The following is a 22,342-nucleotide window of genomic DNA, read 5'->3' as shown; positions in this document are numbered from 1 at the left end:
GAAATATACATGTCCACATGCATTGCCTCATTTATTCTGTTCCTCTGAAAATTTGTCATTTTCTGGTAAATCATTGAGGATTGAAGTCACTAAATAATGACATACATTTGCTTTTCAGACTTCATATCCCTCAGAAAAATGCACATTAACACAATCCTGTTATTCTTGCAACTTTCTAAGTTTATAAGAGCAATATTTAAAATTTGTTCCTATTTTTGGTCCTTTGTCCCCCATTATTTTAGTATTTGTCCAGATATCTTGCACTAAGAGGTTGAAAGGTGTAGTCATCTGTCTGCTAATTTTTATGGGATGGTGAGAAAACCAGAGATAAAATGCAGTGATCTGATGAATATTATGGGCATTGTTTATTCCAGTGTACCTTTATCATTACGTACATAATAGTATTCATTTGTTAACCAGGTAGGGCATTGGAGACACAGTCCCTGTTCTGGGGTGACATGGGAGCAATATCTGGTTAAAAAACTTGCTCAAGGTCACACAGGAGGCAAATGTGGGCTGAGGGAATCAAACCCTGTGCCTTGGGAACTACTGCTCACAACCTTAAACCCTCTTTGCCAAATTCCAGACATTACATGTTTAAAGGATTGATTTACAATAATCAGCAAGTAATCTTTGACATTTAAGATACTGCCAATTTCCTGACTGGAATTCCAGCACAGACTGAGAGATTACTGTTTTTGTGGCTAGGTGCTCAACATTGCTAGAAGGTGTTCCAACTGCCATTAGCACAAACGCTATTTTTAAAAGACATCCGAGTAATGACCAGCTTCAACACTTCATTTCAGTATAAAGGAACTGATTATTTGGTGATTTCAGACCACATAGTGGCATTGGCTGTTAAATTATAAGGGCATGACTACACTCCCCCCTCCCCCCCCACAGGTAGTTACTGATAAATAGAGGAGGGACCTTTGAACTTAAACAAGGTATAGACACTTTCGTGTTTGTTTCAGTAGTAGAACTGTGAGGAAACTTGAATTGACTGAATAATACAAAAACAGTCTGCAGAACTGGTATCATAAAGTAGCCTTCACATTTACTTTTGTTTTTACAGCCTTGAAGCAGAAATGACAAGTGAAACAGACAATCTCTCAGTGGTAGTGCATGCAGCTGGGGACCTCAGACTGGTAAGTCAAATCTGAAAAGACTTTTTTTTTTTTTTTTTTTTGACTTTGCTGGGTGTGTTGAGGGGGGTGGGGTCCAACTCCAGGAGCTGTGGTGGTGTATGCCAAAGATTACTTGTTGACTATTGTATTAGAAATTTATAGCAGCTGATTTTTTTTTTATTATTAATTGCATGCCTTTAAATTGTACATGACACAGCTTAGTTGTGCTCAACAAGGGTTGCAAGTGGATCACTAGAAAACTATATGTTGATTAATCAAAGCAAAGGTTTGTAATTGGCTGTTGTGTGCATTCATCTTGTGAATGTTTTCTTGTTTCTTCTTGTTACACCGATGTATGTTTTTAAGTTTGTTAATAAATAATTACACACATCTTATTTGTTCCTCTGTCTTAACTGTGGCCCAGATGTCTACCAGTTAATGATTGACTTCTTCATCCTACCTGTGTAAGGTTGCATGTTCTGTTCTCGGCACTCTTCCTTTTGTTTTCTTTGAGATAATTCTGCTTGACAGGCTATTTTAAGCTGTTTACTTAACCTTTGCCTTTGTTGTATGAGTCATAACTTAAAACGTTTCCCATTGACCAATACTCCTAAGCCATTAATAAATGATTAAAATAAATGTTATTTTATTTTTCCTTTGCCTTTTAAAGCAGTCTTCTGCCACAATCTGTAACCTTTCCTGGCCACAGTGAGTCTGCTTGGTTGTTCTGCATTCTTAAGTGAATGCTGCTGTCTGATCTCCTGTGGCAGTAGATAGTCCACTGTAAATGACTGGAGTTAACGTGCCTGCCCTGCATTCCAGCATCCAGTGTTTGGTCTTGACTTTCTCTCTCTGTCTGCAGCAGACCAGTTCATTTAGTCAGTAGATACATGGTGTAGATACTTGGGTGAATTGATGTATTAGCTTTTGCCATTCCTTTGAGTTGTTGTAATGTCATTGTCCTACACACACACACACACACACACACACACACACACGCGCACACTGTCCTACACACACACACACACACACACACACACACACACACACACACACACACACACACACACATACCACACACCACACACCACACACACACACCCCTACCTTATATCATACTTTATGCAATTCCTAACAAAAGCATATATCCATAGATTAGTATGCACAAAGTCATTTCTTGATAATTGTTACCAGGTTAACCTTAATTAAATACTGATGTGGATTTATTTACTTTATTTTATTTTATTTTCTGTTGGCTGACTGAGGTAGTTTCACTTGGCTTCTTTTCCGGGGAGACCTGAGGTGGTATTCATACTGACTAGGGAAAATATGTCCAGCACACTGGAAACTTCCCCTGCTCTTTTTTTTTTTTTTTAATGAGTGCTGCGTGATGTTTTACATCTACTTGCACTACCACCACCTCAGGCAGGTGCAATCACCTTTAACTTCTCAGCCCAACGTTGGCTCACTCAGGAGCATATCATTCATGGCTTTTTGTTTTATTTTTATCCAGCCCCTTGACTGCGCAAACAACTAACCAGCGACCCTAAAATAGAAGGGCAGATGTCATTGGTAAGCTACTCGTAAAGCAGAATACTTTACTTTCTTCGATCTCTCTCACCTTCCTTATTACTTTTTATCCAGAAAACACACCTCTCAAGTGTACCTCATTATGAGGAACGTACCTCATTTGGGTCTTAAAAAGTTCACGTTCCTCGAAGTTCCTCAAAGTTCCACATTGAAAGACTCTTGTCACACATTCAGTGTTAGGATTTTTTTTAAGTGAAATACATTGTAAATAGATATGAATCATATTAATTCATTAAAATATCTTCTTTATAAGTAAAACCAGCATATTTTAACCATCCTATGACCTTCCTAGCTGAAGTGGTTAGTAAGCCATTAGTATGTATTCCACATTTTGCCCATTTGTTCCACATTATGAGGGCTAGTGTTTCTCATTTTGGATATGGAAGGTTGAGAGCTATGCCAGAAAATGTGAGTTCAGTGAAAATGAAAAGGAATTTCTGTTTAAATACATCAAGAATAGTGCAGTGGTACCATGTGAGTTCTTGAGGTAGGATTCAAGATTTTGGCAGGAGGGACCATTTTCTAGGGAGTAAATTTCAGTGGACCCTTAATTTTTTCTCTTTCTTAAAACAATATAATATGTAAAGTTAGCAAGAGGAGCCCTGACCATAATTATAGAATCTGGCAAGAAGTAATTGTGCCATTATAAACAGAAGATTTAGGGGTGGCAGAGTAGCATGGTGGATATCATTGTCACCTCACAACAAGAGATTCTCCAGTTTGATTCATGTCCTCTGTGTGTGTCAAAAGATTTTAATACTCTTAACATATACTGGAAGAATCACGCAGATAAAAATAAGCAAAAAGGTTTATTTTACATGCATGGAGACATGCTACAAAATACATGGTATGTCAGCAGTCTAAATTCTGTACACTTCACATGGGTTTTTATACCCTTCCCTGCACGTACACAGTGGCTGGTTACTAGACAAGGAATTTCACTCAAGGCTATAATTCACATCCTGGAGCCTTAGATGGTCAGAGGTAAGGCACAAGATAAGCTTGTGCCTGGATCAAGGTATCATCTGTGCATTCCTCTTTGGTCAGCATATCCTTTACAAGAAAAACAACTTATTTTAGCTTATTTCTTTGCATGCAATGCAGTTTCACATTTTAACCCTTACTGTACATGATACAAAGATGAACACAAAGATTCTTACTATATTTCCCCCCAACAACACTTTGTATCATCAGTAATACATTTTATTCATACAGTTTTTCGCATGACTCATGTTCTGTATATTCAGAATAATAAGCTTTAGTTGCATTGGCAGACAATACATTTGATATTATCATTCGGATGCAAGGAATGCAGCAACAACCCAACAGTAGGAATATAATGGCACCAACACATATAGCAATTAAGACATTCATAAGTACTGTTCCCCAATTTCCAAACCAATTTTGGAAAAAGTCAGTTAATGGATTTTGTCCTGGTTTTGTAAGTTTAGAAACTTGTTGTAGGATCTCCAGATGGCTGTTAATGTCATATTCGTTGTCTGTAATGAACGGACAACACTCGCAAGTACCTCCTTTCGCCGCTAGGGTGAAATCGAGCGCCATACGATTCTGCAATGCTACAGTCCTCATTGCAGTTAACTCATCCGTCACCAATTCTAGTGCAGAAAAAGTTGCATTGCTCAGGGTTTTAACAGTTTTGACAGTTTTCTGAGCTCCCAAATGGATTTTACTGTCCCATAAGCTGGAAGAATACCAGCCCAGGAAATAACATCATCGCCCAAGTCCATGTGTGATAGCCCCTTGCTGCTACTATGGGCCAAATCGTTGATAGATCCAGGATGCATCAACGTTACCTACGGATTAACAGGTTTATTAACAGTACGCATATTTCAGATTTTACCTTGGGGAAGAGAAAATGTTTGTCTTATAGCTGGTGCTAAATAACCCAAAAAACAACTGCCTGACCAATTCCTTGGTAACCATTTGTATGCTTTTCTACCACAGATAAAATAACAATCATTTACTTTAAGTGTAATATTGACTGGAGCAGAGTGATTTCCTTTGTCTTGCAGCCCTTTAAACAAAAGGTCATACACAGATAACATTTTTTCAAAGAAACTTGTGCCATTAATAAGCCCTGTACTATTAACAAGCACTCTTATAGGCTTGAAACTGCTGCACAGTGCCCATCTATTGTACAGTTATGAATTATGGTTACATTACACTGACTCCATCCAACCTTACAGTTCCATTCTGGCGACCCATGAGGGGTAATGCTATTTTGTCCTTTAAGGCTACATTTGAAGTTTCAAATAGTAAATTAGTCCATGTATCATTTGCCCCCAAACTGACTGTACCTAACATTAGACCACCATGTACAGTAGGGATAGCCGTGCATATCCAACAATTTGAAACATTAAAAGATAGAGCATGTGCATCATCTCTCTTTACTTGGCTAGTCTTGTTTGAAAAATAAAAACGGCCAAAACAGAAAAGTAACAATCACACTTATTAACAACAAAATTAGTTTGGAATGCTTTTGTGGGAAAGGCTACTCCCTTCCGGTATTTCTCTGCATTGCTACAATAGTCAGATATTCATACAAAACAAGATTACTACTAATCAGTGTTCCTCAGGGGAACTCAAGTTTTTGTCCAGTTCAAACTGTTTTACCAGTTTACAGTGTGTCAGATGGATCCACGATGTTCTTTTTTTTTTTATTCGGACTGCTGTAGGTGTTTCTATCAAAACTTGGTATGGACCTTCCCACTTGGGGGAGACCCACGTCTTCCTCTTGACAATTTTAATCCAAACCCAGTTCCCGGGTTTCGCTTCCAGGATCCTGTTGTTCTTCTGATCTGAAAAGCAATCATTCGTTAGAGAAGTGTTAGTTCTGGTCAGCAACAGTTTCCTCATGTAATCTGCTATCTCTTCACCCCCCTCACATTCCGCAGGCAAAAATTTTGCCACTGCGGGACGTAATAAAGTCTCCCGTATAATAGTTCAAATGGTGTGACCCCTTTTGAGGTGGGAGTGGTACGCATGGACAGGAGTGCCAGAGGTAAGCAGTTTATCCAAGACTGATGTGTCTCGGCCATGAGTTTACGTAACTTGCCTTTGAGAATGCCATTATGGCGTTCAACCAACCCTGCTGACTGTGGGTGGTAGGCACAATGGTGTTTTAACTCTATCTGAAAACGCGCCAGCTTTTGAATAACTTGGTTTACGAAATGTGTGCCATTATCAGAATAGATGCATGTAGGTAGCCCAAAATGAGGGATAATGTTATTTGTAAGGGCCTTGGCTACCGACAGTGCATCTGGGTGTGCTACCGGAAAAGCTTCAACCCATTTCGTAAAAGCGTCAATAATGGCTAACACAAATCGCTTCTGTTGAACAGGAGTTAGTTCAATAAAATTCATGCAGATTGTGTGAAATGGATACGGAGGCAGCGGAAAAGCTGCTGGGGTGATCTGCACCCCACCACCATGGTATCGTGCACAAAGTAGGCATGATAAACAAAATCATTTAGCGTATGCTATAAAGCCCTTGGTCCAGAAAATTTGCTGGATCATTTGAACCATAGCAGCAGGGCCCAGATGAGATGGGCCATGCGTCATTAATGAGGCATACGTAAAAAGGTTTGTTGGCAAGACATACTTATCATTTGGACCTACAAAACTCCCTGCTTTTGAATAGCCCCATATTTAACCCATCGCTGTTCTTCCCGAACTGTACTAAGTTCCTGCATTACCTGTAAAGTTTGTAGATCAAATTTATCTGTAGGGTAAAGTTCCTTCTGTGTGGTCTCGAGTGCAAAAGTAGAGGTTAAGGCTACACTTTTTGCAGCTTTGTTAGTCAGTGCATTTCCAAGTAGTACTGGATCCTTGGCATTCGTGTGCGCTGCGCACTTACAGATGGCCAGTCCCCATGGCAGTTGGACAGCTTGTAAGAGGCTAAGGATTAAATCCTTGTGGGTTATTTCCTTTCCTGAGGCCGTAACCATTCCCCTATTTTTCCATTGCTGTGCAAAGACATGGACCGTGGAAAAAGCATACTGACTATCTGTGTAGATAGTAACTGCCTTATCCTTGGAAATGGTGCATGCTCTGGACAAAGCAATCAATTTGGCCGCTTCTGCGGACAGGTTCCTGGGGAGGGGTCTTGCCTCTAGTACCGTAGTCTCAGTTGTGACTGCATAACCCAGTTGTGTAATGGCTGACTCATTTTTACATGCTGACCCATCTACAAACAGGGTCCAATCTGAATTTGCCAAAGGTTGGTCCTTAAGGTCTGGTCTTGGTAAGACATTAGAGTGTATTAAATCTAAACACACGTGAGGGGCACCATCGTCAGCTGTAGGTAACAGCGTGGCTGGATTAAGAGTGGTGCATCGCTCAATGGTCATGTGTGGTTGTGATAGTAACGTTGTCATGCAGGATAAGTGTCTGCTAGGAGAGAGAGAAAGGTAACTTTATCCTGTAGTAGTATTACCACGACAGAGTGCGGTACTCGTAAGGTTCATAGGTTCATAGGTTCATAGGTTTATACTAGGCTATCTGCCCTAAGGCATTTATAAGCCTAGCCCAAATTATTGTGGCTTACGCCACCCCTTATATGAAAAAATACTGTGCCCATTAGTTTGTTGTGCCTCTGTCCAGCAGTGACCCAGAGATGATTCCCGGGGTAAACCTACGATCTCCCATCCACAGGTCTAGATTTCTCTTGAACAGAGTCAGCGAGGTGCTCTGCCTCACATGGACCGGGATTTTATTCCACAGCATAGGAGTCTCTGAGTGATAAATCTATCCCTCCAGCACGCCCTATTTATATCCGTTAAGGTTTAAGTCGCTTGCTCTAGTGGTTTTGGTGGATTTGGATTTTTTGAGGTGGAGCATGTCCATTAATTCCGGGTTGGACATGGCCTTGTATGTCAGGCACATGTCACCTCTGAGCAGACTGTATGCGACTGAATAGAGCTGGAGTTTCTTCAATCTGGCAGCATATGACAGATTTTGGAGTCCCTTTATCCTTTTGGTGAGGAACTTTGGGGTCTCTCCAATTGCTGCAGAGGTCGGGTGAGATACATCCCTAATGGGGCATTGTACTCGATCATTGGTCTGATAAGTGAAGAGTACAGGGGAACAATGACCTCACTAGATCTGGATGTGAATCCCTTCATGATCAGGTGGGCAATGTAGAAGGTCTTTCTAACCACTTTAGCAATGTGAGTGTCAAAAGAAAGGCCACTGTCAACCTGGGTCCCCAGGTCCCTGATAACCTCTTCTGTGCTTAGTGGATTGCCACCTATATGGTAGCTTGGGGTTACCTTGTTTTTCCCAAGGGTATGACTATACATTTTTGGCGCTTAACTTCAGGCCATGGCTCTGGCACCAGCTATCTGTTTCCGTGAGTCCCTTCTGAAGGATATCAGTGTCCGATGCACTTTCCACTATGGAGTTTGCAGTCATCTGCAAACTTTGTCAGCCAAAGTCCTCCCATGTTGGCCTGTACTTCTGAGAAGTAGATGCCAAACAATAGGGGCCAAGGACCGAGCCCTGTGGGACACCACTTGTGACCGCTTGGAGTCTGACACAGCGCCAGCAACTCTAACCCTGTGGGTTCTGTCCTTAAGCCAGTTTGCAACCCATCTTGTGACATATGGGTCTACATTTAAGCTGGTAAGTTTTTCTACAATACCCGAGTGGGTATTGTGTCAAAAGCCTTTGCAAGGTCAAGGTAGGCTGTATGGACTGCCTTTCCTCATCAATGGCCTTGGTGACTATTTCAAGAAGTCACCAAGTTCAAAAGGCATGATCTTCCCTTGACAAAGCCAAACTGGGTCAGGTCCAATGTCTGCAAGTCCCCTATATCTTTGTTTATGAGCTCCATTATGATCCTCTCCATAGCTTTGCAGACTAGACTTGTTAAGCTTATGGGGCTGTAATTACCAGGGTCCAGAGGCCACCTTTGTGGAGTGGGACCACAGTTGCCATACGCCACCCTTGGGCACGATCCTGTGGTAAGGCTGAGATTAAACAGCTGCCTTATGTGCGGTTTAATTCCTCATTTAGCTCAGGTAGCACACAGCCGGGACACCATCCGTCCCATTGATGCTGTGTTTTTAGCTTTAGAGAGAGCAGCTTTCACCTGCGCATTTGAGATGTCCGGGAGGCTACACTCGGCTGGGATAGTTATCTCCTTTAGGGGAGAGGGGTGAAGTTTGCACTGAACCTGTCTGCCAGTATGTTGGCAATGTCTGTGGGTTCAGTGATTTTTGTATCATTTTGGACTAATTCTGAGCATATCTGTGAGTTTCCACCCAGGTTCCTAACATAGCTGAAAAAGGCCTTATGATTGTCCTTGAATCCATGGCAATTTTTCTCTCAAAATTGGCCTTAGTTGATTTTATGAGTGCTCGATTTTTTTACTAATAATGATCAGGGTGACTTCCTTTATGGATTTTGTTCTATCATGTAATAGCTTTCTCCTCTTATTGTAAAGTTTGTTAATGGCTGGGGTCCACCAGACTGGACGCTTTGCCCTTTGTGGAAAGAGTCTTGGTTTTATTTGGGATTGCCTGATCCATGCAGTCCTGGAGGTGTTCATAGAAGGCATTTGTAAGGGCTTCCGCAGCTTGGGTTGTGGTTTCCTCTGACTCAGGGGCCTTGAAGGATACCACACCAGTCTTGAGTAGTGTGAAGTTTGCTTTAGAGAAGTTCTTCACTATGGTCTTTTTGTTTGGGGTGGGGCGGATGTGGATTTCCAGTGAGATTAGTTTATGATCAGATCTCACCAATGAGGGATATACGTGTGGAGCATTTTGTCCCCATGTTTGTGACAATGAGATCTAGTATATTTTCTCCTCTCGTGGGAACAGTGACTAGCTGTTCCATGGCATTTGAATTTATGAACTCCAGGAACCGTTGGGCTAGAAAGTTAGGGCTTGAGTAATGTTCCCAGTCTATATTCGGGTAGTTGAAGTCACCCAATATGATGGTGTTTGGAGATACATTTATACCCTCCAGTGTCTTCAGGAAGTCTGTGTGGGGTTCCTGAGTTTGAGAGGGTGGCCTGTAGCATGCTACAATTTGTAGAGCAGTTTTGCCTATTGTTAGTTGCACCTGGATGGTTTCCAAGCTTCATGCTGCCACCAACCTGGAGGTGTGAGTATCCTTTATGAATATGGATACACCCTCCTTTTGTGGAGTGGTCCGGGTTTTGGGGCCGAACGCATGATATGAGGTAAAACCTAATAGTGCCGGGTGCTCTCAGGAGCCTTGAACCAGGTTTCAGTTACAGCACAGACATCGATGTTCTCCATACTGAGAAGGGCCTCGAAAAGTGCATTTTGAGATTTAGACTTCTGGCATTGAGCAGCATTACCCTCAATTTCTTCCCATTTTTGTTTTCTAGGGTGGTAGGTTTAGAATTTGAGCCTTGCCTAAAAAGGCACTATGGGGTGGCAAGAGCCTTAGCCAATATCTGGAATCCCAGGGTGACAGGTGCAAGCCGCCCCTAAGCAGCGTGGCTTGTCAAGCATGTCATCCCAGGCAGACAGACACTGGATCCCTTTGAATGACACCAGACATTAAGCCAATTGTTAAAGCTGATCATCTTGTCTCTATATTGTGGCATCATTCTTGGTGAAGGAAGGATACTGCTCAGGGTTAGGGTCATACCTGCCTGGGCTACATAATCAGAGAGCTCCTCTATGTCTCTTTTCATGCAGTCCAGGGAGGTACGTCTCAGGTCGTTCACACCAGCATGGACAATGACTGTGTCATATTTGTACTTGCTGTGGAGTGACCCGAGTGCTTGTGTTATGTGGCGGATTCTAGCGCCCGATAGGCAGCTTACTGTGACCCTCTCCTTGTTCAGCCTGGTGAGTGGGACGTCAGTGTGTCTGACTATGGAGTCACCTATGACAAGTCATGAAACATAACTAGGGTTGCAGACGCTTGCACAGCCTGTGCGGCTGCGACTACTGCTTGTACACAGTGTGGCAAAGATCGTGCCACTGTGTCCAATTTACTGGAATAAAAAGCTAATGGTCTCAACTTATCCCCATAAGTTTGCAACAGAACCGATGTCATAAAGCCCTGCTTACAATCTACTGTCTGAACAAAGGGTTTTGTATAGTCAGGGAAGCTAAGTGTTGCAGATCCTGCTATCAACTGTTTTACCCTAGTAAATGCCTGTATTGCCTTATCCATCCCATTGCAGCGTCATGTGCTGCCATGGGAAGTGCGAAAATAAGTCCTGAATGTGGACTTACTTCCTCTGCATAGTTGGGAATCCAACTACGACAAAAATTTGTTATTCCTAAAAATGACATCATTTCTTTTTTTTGTGCTGGGCATTGGTGCCTGTAAAATAGCTTCTTTTCTACAGTTATCTAGTTGTCTACCAGCAATTGAAATGGTATAGCCTAGATACCGTACTTCAGTTTTACAAAATTGTAATTTAGATTTATTTACCTTATGTCCCTCTTTCGCCAAAAAATGCAACAACCGAATAGTTTCGGACTCACAGACAGCCTCCGTGGGTGCAGCCAGTAAGATGTCGTCCACGTACAGTAGTAGATGACAGCCATGCTCTGGTTGAAACTGTGCCAGGTTTGTTGACATTTCTTGCGAAAAGATTGTAGGGCTTTCACAATATCCCTGCGGTAGTCGTGTGTATGTGTACCGCTTGCTCATAAACGTAAAAGCAAACCAAAACCTACTATCTTCCTGTAGGGGAATAGAAAAGAATGCGTTACTAATGTCAATAACAGAAAAATACTTATCCGTGGGAAGGATATCATTTAACAAAACAGATGGATCTGGGACCATAGGAGCCCTTGGCACTACAGCAGCATTTACAGCCTGCAGATCCTGTACCATTCTCCATGTCCCGTCTGGTTTCCTTACTGGGAACAAGGGTGTGTTACGCAGTGAATCTGTACATGGAATTAAAACCCCAGCTCGCAGTAGAGCCGTGATCACTGGTAGAATGCCTTCTTCTGCCTTTTTACTTAATGGATACTGACGCTTGTGAGGTCTAAAATCAGATTTTGGAGTTATTTTAACCTGTCCTGCTGTTTTTATTAGCCCAATGTCGTGCTGTCCTAGGGACCATAAGGATTTTGGTACTGACTGTAGTTTTAATTCTTTTTGTGGGGTCAGAAAGCATAGTCAGGATGGCATGCCTCCTGTAAAACTACGGAGGACACCTTTTCTTGATTTTCTGCTTCTTTTTCCTGATACTGGGGTGGACCGACCATTTCTTTAGGGACTTCTGGATACAAGGGTGGGCTGTCGGTTTATACAGACAACAGATGTCTCGTATCTTCTTTATGGACAAAAGTGCACCTTTTGCACTCGAGCCACCACTTTCCTTATTCGAAAATTGTTCCCTATGCCTCTTATTAGCTTCTTTTAACCATTTCTGTGCTTGAGGGAATCCCACCTTTACTGGATTTTTAACTTTGCCTCCTGTGTCCCTACGCAGATCTCTCACCAAATTTTGACATTCTGATCTGTTTAAGTTACCACTAAATCCATAATTTGTCTTTCATTTTTTATGTATTTTAAGTTTTTTTTTTTTTCTTGGATGTAATTTAAACATATATTCCTCATTTTCAGTCCTTTTATTTAAGCAGCCCTTACTAGCACAACAGCTGCTTCCTATTCCCATTTTTCTTATTTAAAAGAAAAACTGTTTCCCATTTTTCTTATTTAAAAACGAAACTGTTTCCTTTTCCTGAGATCTCTACCGGTCTTTTGTAAAATTTAAACAAAAGAAATTCCTTTATGACTAGTCCCTTTGTTCTTTTTAAAAAGAGAACAATACAAAAAGAAAGAAAAAAAATGTTACGCTTACCTTTCTATGGTTCTTTCGCCCCGTTCATCAATCGGATCGAATCTAAGAGTGACTGGCCTCTACTACTACACTTCTTTGTCGGAGGTCTTTCCGCTCAAGGGAGCCCGAGATTCGCTCTCCCTTTCCTGTACAGGTTTTTCAGTCCCTCTTATGTGATTCGCATGAAGAGGTGGCCCCACGGTCTTGGGCCAGAAATGTCAAAAGATTTTAATACTCTTAACATATACTGGAAGAATCACGCAGATAAAAATAAGCAAAAAGGTTTATTTTACATGCATGGAGACATGCTACAAAATACATGGTATGTCAGCAGTCTAAATTCTGTACACTTCACATGGGTTTTTATACCCTTCCCTGCACGTACACAGTGGCTGGTTACTAGACAAGGAATTTCACTCAAGGCTATAATTCACATCCTGGAGCCTTAGATGGTCAGAGGTCAGGCACAAGATAAGCTTGTGCCTGGATCAAGGTATCATCTGTGCACTCCTCTTTGGTCAGCAAATCCTTTACAAGAAAAACAACTTATTTTAGCTTATTTCTTTGCATGCAATGCAGTTTCACATTTTAGCCCTTACTATACATGATACAAAGATGTTGAACACAAAGATTCTTATTACAGTGTGTTTTGTGTGAGTTTCTCTCACATTCCAAAGACGTAGTAGGTAGACTGGACACACTAAATTGGCTGTGTGTGTGTGTGTGTATGCGAGTGTGTGTGTGTGTGTGTGTGTGTGTGTGTGTGTGTGTATGCGAGTGTGGTGTGAAAGGATAACTTCTTCAGGGGCAGCCACCAAGCAGAGTGACCCTTGGCTGTAGCTGACTGTCACTGCTGAAGTGACTACCTTGATTCCGTCTGCAAAAAATTGGTTGTGGATAGATAATGGATGAATGTCCGTCTTCTGACTACCCTCATTTGTAGAACAGTATCCATGTCATGAAAAGAAACTACTGACTCATTTTTTAGACTCACTTTCCAGAAGTGCGATAGTAATAAGATTTTCATGACATCAGATGAAAGAGACGACAAATAGTTCTACCTGACCAAGTCTGTTTATTTGCTTTTGTTGTTCTTCATGGATCATGAGTGTATGATATCTCTCAGCATTGAAGTGTTGTGAGGCAACTTTCTTCCAGGCTTTTCTGCTTTATTGTATACGCCAAAGTTGTGTTCTGCATTATGTTTAAAAGTGGCTTGAATGCAGTAATTGCTATTTTATGACCAACTTCAAAAAAATTGCAAAGGCCTGTGGTCAGAGTCATTGCTAGTAAAGTGGGAGATGCATTTTGAAAATGGCAGTATAGGTACAGCTCTTGTTTGCCCCAACAATTTTGGTTTGAGACCATGAGGTGTCCGTGGCATAACAGGTAACACACTTGCCTTCGATGCAGAAGGCTGGGGGTTCTATTTCAATATCAGAAAGACTGATGCTGACACTAGTGCAACATAAGTGGGGTGGTGTACTCTTGACTGTGCCATACTTTGGATAAAATGTTAAACCAAGGCCCTGTCTGCTTCAGTTGGTGGTAACACCGGTTGATGTAAAAGTTCCCATTGCACCTCTTGAAAAGAATAATGGAAGTTCCCCAGTGCCCGGATCAAATTTTTCCGAGTAGTAGTATAAATACCATCGTGATTCTCCCTGAAAAGGTGTCACTAATGGAGCTAACCTGATCAGGAATGGATAGATAGATAGATAGATAGATAGATAGATAGATAGATAGATAGATAAAAAGACTATTTTGTGTATAGCACCTGTCTCATGTTGGTACAGACTTCTGAATTTAAAGGGTTACCATTTGTATTAGAAACTTACCTCGCAGGATGTGCAGTAGCAAGTTCCACCCAAACCCCATACACCATCCAATAATTGGTGAAAGTAAAGTAATATTTATACCAATGGCAGCATGAAAAAGTGTTCAAGTTTTTCTGCAAATGTTGGATAAAAAAATTCAGTACTATATCTGAAGTACGTTTGGTACTATGTATGTACAATAGAATGAATGGACAGCATTTCTATAACAAGGAGTTTTTTGGCAGTAAAATGAGGGCATGATCTGTCCTATATATTATCAGTTTTTCATAGGAATTTTCCCACTTTGGGCATCTGAATAGGCAGCAGTCCTATAGCTGAAGCTGAAATGAAACCATTAAAATGGGTTAAAAATGTATTTGGTGTGCTTGTTAGTCTACTCTGTTACTGTTTCCTTTATATAGTCTAAGATAAGTAACATTACTACTGTTTGAGATATTAGCACTTCCATTCCTTATTATCTTAAAGACAGAGACAACTTGTGCATGGATTATAATTTTTTTTAGTACAGTTCTGTCAATTACTGTCTTAGACAAGAAGTAAAAGTAATTGTTAAAACTGTTGACCTGACCACCACAAAACAGATAGCTTTGCAATCCTTTAATCATAAATACTTTTCTTAATAACATGAACAATTTTATTCTGTATTTTTATGCCCATTTTCTGCTTTGATTTTGGCAGTATTTTTATTGACTTTATTTTTTACCATCTCATTACTAAATGCTGGATTTCAAAGGTCAACCAACTGGCCTGAAAAGTGGCAGTAGAGAAACAGTGCAGACAGATGCAAAATACTATACTTTAACAGCCCTGATGTAAACTGGTGGTAGCTCAGCAGAAAAGGGCAGGGGGGGGTGATCGTACCTGTGCAGAGTGAGTGAGTGAGAGGACAGTTGGGACAGCAAACAGAATCCTGGGGTGTTTCTTCCATGGGATGGTCTCTAGAAGAAGAGATGTTTCCATTGTACTATAACCTGGTCTGTCACACCTTGAACTAGGTGAGCTTCTGAAGGCCACAAAAGGACAAGTCCAAAGGAGTTATACTATATGTGACTAAAGGAGTTATACTATATGTGACTAAAGGAGTTATACTATATGTGACTAAAGGAGTTATACTATATGTGACTAAAGGAGTGCAAGTCCTTTCCATTAAAAAAGAGAAGAGATGGGGAGCATGACATAGCTGCTCACAATGACGGTTAAGAAGGTGTAATGGAGTCTCCCTGAATAGGAAGGACAGATGCTGGAGTCTTGATGGCAGCCATATAATTTCAAGGAATAACACTCTCCAAAAGAACTTCATTACTAAAATGATTGTGGATCCATATAATGGACTGCTGAAATGTAAAACCGGGAGGGAATCCACAAAATCATTTACAAGGGCATGGACAGATGTAGGAGGGAGGTAAAATGACATATTCACAAATTGTGTCTATCTGCAGTCAGGAAAATGTAATGTAAATACAGGACATCTTAGGAAAAAGATTTAAAACTAACTTTGCAACTATCTGTTGCACATTTCATATTTTACAAACAGATTGATTGGCATCAACCTTAAATTGTGGCAGTTTTCCAAACAATATGAACTGCAAATAGTACTGCTGCCCATTAGAATGACCTTTTTCTTTTGAGACATGAAGCTGGACATATAGTGTACTGTTAGTATATCTTATTTTTCAGAGCTGTCTGTCAGAATATAGAATATGCAGTAGAATGTTAGAAAATAAATGCAAGAGAAAGCAAAAATTCTAAAGACTAGTTTCTGTACTTCAGTAATATATTTAAGAGGTTATCATTGAGGAAAACAAAATGGATGCTGATTACTTCAGAAGTAAGATGATGTGGTTTTGTAGAAATAGTTAAGGTGGAAAAGTTTAAACAACCAGAATGTTTTCTTTTCTAACTTTAATGACATTATTGTCAGATTGGTAATCAAATATCACACATTATCGGTGGTAGATAGCCACACTATTATGTTACATTCATTTTCAGGACAAATTGCGTTCATGATGGTAAGTGTTATGTTTAGAATTCTTTGGCACTGAACACCTTAGGGTAGCATTTACAAATGCATGGAGCACTCATGCAGTTGTGACATGGAAAAAAATAGCACTTCATGCTAAAGGAGTTGCCAATGGAAGGAGAGATGGTGTAGCTGTTGTTGGCTCACCAAGCCACTGCAGTGCCAACACTTACAGAGGAGACAGGTTTGTGTCCTGCATTGTATTGTCTAAAGGCATCTGCTAGACTCTGCCAAGTTGTGTCCACATGGCAGGCTACAGGAGGCATGTGCGAGTGTGCACACACCAGGAAAGGTACATATAGCCTTATTTCAGTGAGTGTACACATCATCCACGGGGGGGTCCAAAAATAGAAAAGCCTTGATGGCTTCCTAGATGACTGTTTCCCATGACTGGTTGATGGTTCACTGGGGAATGAATATGTTGCTTGCAAGAGTGCTAATTTATTTATTTATTTACTTACTTTATTTTTTTTATTGGGCAGCAAGGAGAAAAGGATTAAAAAATATATATAAAACATAAAATACTTTAGTGCATCATGCTAAAGAACTGTTGTTATTGTCTAAAACAATGAGATATACTTATGTATTTTTCATTTCAGGGAGTTTCTTCTGTAGTTTTTGCATGGTGAGCTTCATTGGTGTTTCTTTGTGGAAAACGCAGATGTCTTCATTGTTAAAACTATACTATGTTGAATGCTGAACCCAACTACACATTTCAAAATCATTCAGTGATGTATTGCTGCAGATTCCATCAACTGGACATTTCTAGTATATTTTTATACGAAACACTCATTACTACTCCCTTGGAACCTTACTACCTGACCACTGGAGCTTGATATTTGACGCTTTTTTTTTCTCTCCAAGCAATGCTTTTCAAGATACTACAGACAACTCCCTTTATGCAGCAGATTAAAATATTCTGTGCAGTTTTTCATGGTGGATAAAGCACATCATAAGAAGAGTACACTGCAAATACCCAACTTAAATATCTGTATTTCATTTTGAAAATATTAGCTGATTTGGCATGTGCCAGTATTTTAATTTTAAAATGTCATTACGGTCATATGTTCACTGTACCTCTATTCGACTGCATTTCATGTCATTGGCAGGTTGTCATAGCACAAAATCTTGAAATTGTAATTCCTACACCCCCACCACCCCACAGAAAATGAGACAAGTCAAACTTAAAATTCACACCCACTGAAACTGTGGGTGACCTCTCACTTTACCCTATCTCCTCTTATGTATAATAACTCCATAGTCTCCTAACTGTAGGGAAAAGAGAAGATCCCAGCAAATGTGAAGAAGAAAAAAAAGTGGCTTGCACAACTGGGCTCTTGCATCAGAGATGATGTATACAAAACCATTCAGAGAGCTGCAATTTTGGGGAGGTGGGACTGGGGAAAACAGTATTCTACCAATTACCGTTTACCAAATGGTAAAATTCTTGAATCCGTATTGTATATACAGGAGACTGGGGGCAAGGTGAGTAGATGTCACTGGCCACTGAGAAGTGCATTGATGGCATACCTGGAACAGTGTGTGCATTGAATGTTGCAGACGAAAGACAGTGCTGAGCCGAGGCTGACGTAAACAGAAGGCTGAAAATACTGACCATGTGAACGCTGAAAGAAAAAAGGGTCAGATTGGAACTTGATAAGGACATAGCAGTAAGAAAAGGATAGATCTAGCAAATGAAAGACAGAAGGTTCATGCCTGTCCTGACATGAAGAGGGAGTGTCAGAGTCTTGGATAAACTAAGTGATCAGTGAGGGATTTCGGGGATCATGGGAACAATGGAAGATGTGGGCTGTGGAGGGACAGCACAAGACTTGTTAGACTACTGGCCTTCTGTCAGCTTGCTTGTAGAAATGCAAGTCTTAAAGTGCATCTCCTCACTATCTACTCTTAAACTGATGCCTCTTTGGAGGTTGTTGCCACTTCAGATGAAGAACAATTCCCCAGTTGTAGTGTCCACCTCTGAAGTGTAGTTTGGTCTTTTGTGTGAAAATGGATTTGATGGATGAAATTCTGAGGACCATAACTGTGATAGTTTAAATAGTGGAACTGAAAGTGCAGATGTAAAAGAGCATGTCCCAGTTTGAGGTTACAGTATCTCTCAGTATAAACCCACGCTCCATGATACACCATTTTCAGAGTTAGTATATATAAACAGATGTGGCCTTTCAAATCACCTTGTGGGGGGAGGCTGACACCCTATGCAAAAGACGCTGTCAGGTATAGTGGTGAGTTTCTGAATTTGCTGTAGATTTAATTTGTTTTTTTTTGTTTATAGATATACAAGTATCAGGCTTACAGGATCAGGTTTTGTAATTCTGATATGGAGCTGTTTTTATAACATCTTAAGGTTAAGTAGCTGTTGTAACACCCTTATGTCATGATTGAACGTAAATTCATAAATCTGTCACAGCTAGACCTGAATACATTCTTTATATAGAAGTAAACAGTTTCTATTTTAATTAAACTTCTTTTCAGTTTTCAGATAAGTTGCAGTTTCTGAGCTACAGAAGGTGCTGTTCATTTTTCCTAGCAATGTCATTTTAACAGATTCACTATACAATCTCGAAATACTGAAATGTCAAATTTCAGTATTTCGAAACTGAATAGTCGAAAAACCACATACACGAAAACCCACAATCACGACCATTCGCGCACAAACCAGGACATAATCACACACACTCATACACCTACCTAACTAAACAAACATAACACACAACCTACCTATAAGCAGGCAAGCCCCCCTGCACCCCTCATGTGAGGGGCTGCACCCCCCCCTACTTATATATTCTAACTCTGAGGTCGCACTAAACACACACAAAACACACCACCGCGCACACACACACACACACACACACACACACACACACACACACACACACACTAAAATCCCTACCCATTATCCTCAAACACACAACATGTACCTGAAACCCCAGATAAATCCACAAACCTCACCACACGTCACAAACGCGACACCACAATAGCGACAGATTCGGCATAGTGTAGTTTCAGTTAACTGCACTTTCCACTATTCGGTCTCGACATACTGCATTTCGACATTTCAGTACATCGAGATTGTCTAGTGTATCCCATTTTAACTATAAATTGTAACTACACACGTCTTTATAATTTCACACACACAAACTCTTGTAATGCACCATATAAACAGTCTCTTGCAATGTCTTGTAATTCTGTTTTGCACAACTCTGTTTCTGCTGAACTTTGGCTTTTTGTGAAAAATAAATGCCTCGGATATTTATTGCTAAGTTTGTTTATTCATCAGACATCTGGAAAGTATTATAAACATCAATGGCTTTATCCTCTGCTATATGCATTAAAAAAGTTGCAATGTGTACCTGTGTTGTTTTATGTTTTAGGATGCATGCAGTACCTAATAATGCAAATTGTTAGATCCAAGCCTGCCAATTTTCGGCTAGACTGCCTTGAAAATTAACTAAGCTTACATCCACATTAAATCAAGCTCAACTTTTTTGTGTGATTTTACTTTAAATTATGCCATCGTCCCCCATGCTATCATAATTAATAAATTAAAAGCATTATGAATAGACCCTCAATATAGTAAGATGGATAGATGTTTGGCTAAAAGACAGAACGCGTGTGGTATGAGTGGCAGGGGCAGTGTCCCAGAGCATAAAGGTGACCACTGGTGTCTTGCAGGACTCCGTGCTAGGACCATTTTTGTTCAGTATTTACTTACTGACCTACAAACTAAAATTGAACACCAACGGCTTATCATGTTTGCAGATGACTGCAAACTGGGTATCTGCCTCCACAGTTACATAACACTTATAAATGCCTAATGTATTGAAAGTGGGATTAAATGAAATGCTTAAAAATGTAGCATTGTCGCATCTGGCAGATAAACCATTGCCCCCAGCATGTAGCATTGACAACATCCCACTTCAAAATGAAAATAGTTAGAAATCTGGGAGCCTGGGTTTATAATTTAATCTACTTTGATCACCATGTAGCCAATGTTCAAAAAGTAAACACAAAGTCCATGAACTGCAAAGGTGAGGCTTCAGAACAGCAGCTTCAGTTTAGTAAAAAAATATACTCCAAAACAGCAACCTCAGCTTAATAAGGTGTATACACAGATTTCTCCAACCACAGAGCAAAGATCTGGATTCCACTCGGCCGCAACACAGTTTTATTGGTACACAAGCACTTTCACAAACAGCTTCTTCAGGTGTATAACAACCGTTAAAATACACACACCTTATATAACACTTAAAGTCAGTCACATGACTCTGCTTAACCATTTTTAAAGGCATATATACACATTCTAAGTGTTACTTTCTTGATCCACTCTTACAAATTCTAAACTTATATAATATAAAAAATATATGTTAAAAGCATACGTAAAATTCTAAAAAATTCAACGTTCACCTATTCAGTGGTCTCTTTTTTAATATTGGTCTTATAGGAACAGAATCATTCAGTCCATGCCCTGAACTAGCCCTTAACCTAATAATCCATTCAGCTTCTTTTTCCTCAGTCCTTGCTTTTATATCACCCCCTCTTATATCAGTGAATGTTCTACATAAGAGAACAAATTTAAGACATAGCAAAAATATCTGGCTTTGAGCGAAACAAACAATAAATTCCAATCCTCTGGTACAACAGTAACACTCCGATTCAGTGATGGATAAGAAGTTTTTCTTTAATACTGTAGAACAGAAACAGACAAGCGCTTTCGCTATAATTAGTTTCCTCAGGTCCATGTAAAATGACATAAAAGCTGTCATTTATATATACACAAACTATACTATCAATTAGATAATTCATTCTACATTTAAAAGGGAAATGCTTATAGCTGTATTAGACGTATTCTTAAAAACATATGCATACTAATTTATAAAATTATAAATAGGCAACCATAATCACAATATTATAGTAGATGGTACATTAGAGAGTATCTATATATGTAATAATAAATATATATATATAAATATGATCAAATTCATATTTATATTACCAAATTTATATAGTAGTCATATTGTGTTGCGGTTGTATTATAATACATTGCTGGCAATATCTATTAAATATATACATCAACTACAGTACATAAGTGTGCCTAAATAAGATTTTCTTCTCAATCTCATATGAATAAAATTAAAATTAATTAAAATCTATATGTATATATAAAAAACATACAAATATATACAGTGAATATCACATATTACATATTAACTATCTAACATAGAATATATTCACTAATAATGACATATTTAAAAATCTTATATATGTAAATGTGTATGTACTAATATTTATGAATGTCTCATTGTATACCACCCATCCTATCTGATTTTCCTCCGCTTTCTTAGTCTTGGTTTAATAGATACTCTTTCATTCAGACCTGATCCATGATCTGCCCTTAGACGTATGTTTCTGTTCTACAGTATTAAAGAAAAACTTTTTATCCATCACTGAATCGGAGTGTTACTGTTGTACCAGAGGATTGGAATTTATTGTTTGTTTCGCTCAAAGCCAGATATTTTTGCTTAGTTTTTACTCCTTTATTATTTTTTCTGGCTTGTGAGCGTTCATCCAGAAAGGTGACTGTTTCTTCATTTAAATTTAAAAACATGTTGTTCATTGGTAACTGACACATGCTTCGCTAGTGCATTAAAACTACTTCTTTTCTTAATGTGATATAGGTGTTCTCTTATCCTGTCTTTTAAGATGATCTGTTTTCCCTACATAAAATTTGTGACATGCCTGGCAGATAGCCAGATATACTACATGTGCTGTATCACATTTCACATAGGTCTGCAGATAAAACGTCTCCCCTGTATCAGAGTGTTTAAATTGTGAATCATTACAAATAAAACTACAAAAGTTGCATTTGCCACATGGACTAGTGCCCTTTTCATTTTCTCTACCTTTCAGTTCTCTGTCTATACAGAGCCTTCTTTTTA

At 39.6% G+C, this 22,342-nt stretch overlaps 1 protein-coding gene across 1 annotated transcript in view; it reads left to right on the top strand.

The window, feature by feature from the left end:
• The window catches only part of SORD (sorbitol dehydrogenase), a 354,351-nt gene that overhangs the window by 41,144 nt on the left and 290,865 nt on the right, over positions 1-22,342 (top strand). The window contains exon 2 of the mRNA XM_044070272.1: positions 1,076-1,148. Within this exon, the coding sequence (XP_043926207.1) occupies positions 1,089-1,148 (60 nt within the window). The 5' untranslated portion in view covers positions 1,076-1,088. The remainder of the gene's footprint in view (positions 1-1,075; positions 1,149-22,342) is intronic.

The sequence above is a fragment of the Protopterus annectens genome, chromosome 4.part1 (assembly GCF_019279795.1).
Source record: "Protopterus annectens isolate FY-2018-M chromosome 4.part1, PAN1.0, whole genome shotgun sequence".
In the NCBI taxonomy this organism is placed as follows: domain Eukaryota; kingdom Metazoa; phylum Chordata; order Ceratodontiformes; family Protopteridae; genus Protopterus; species Protopterus annectens.
This window is presented reverse-complemented; position numbering and strand designations above follow the sequence as displayed.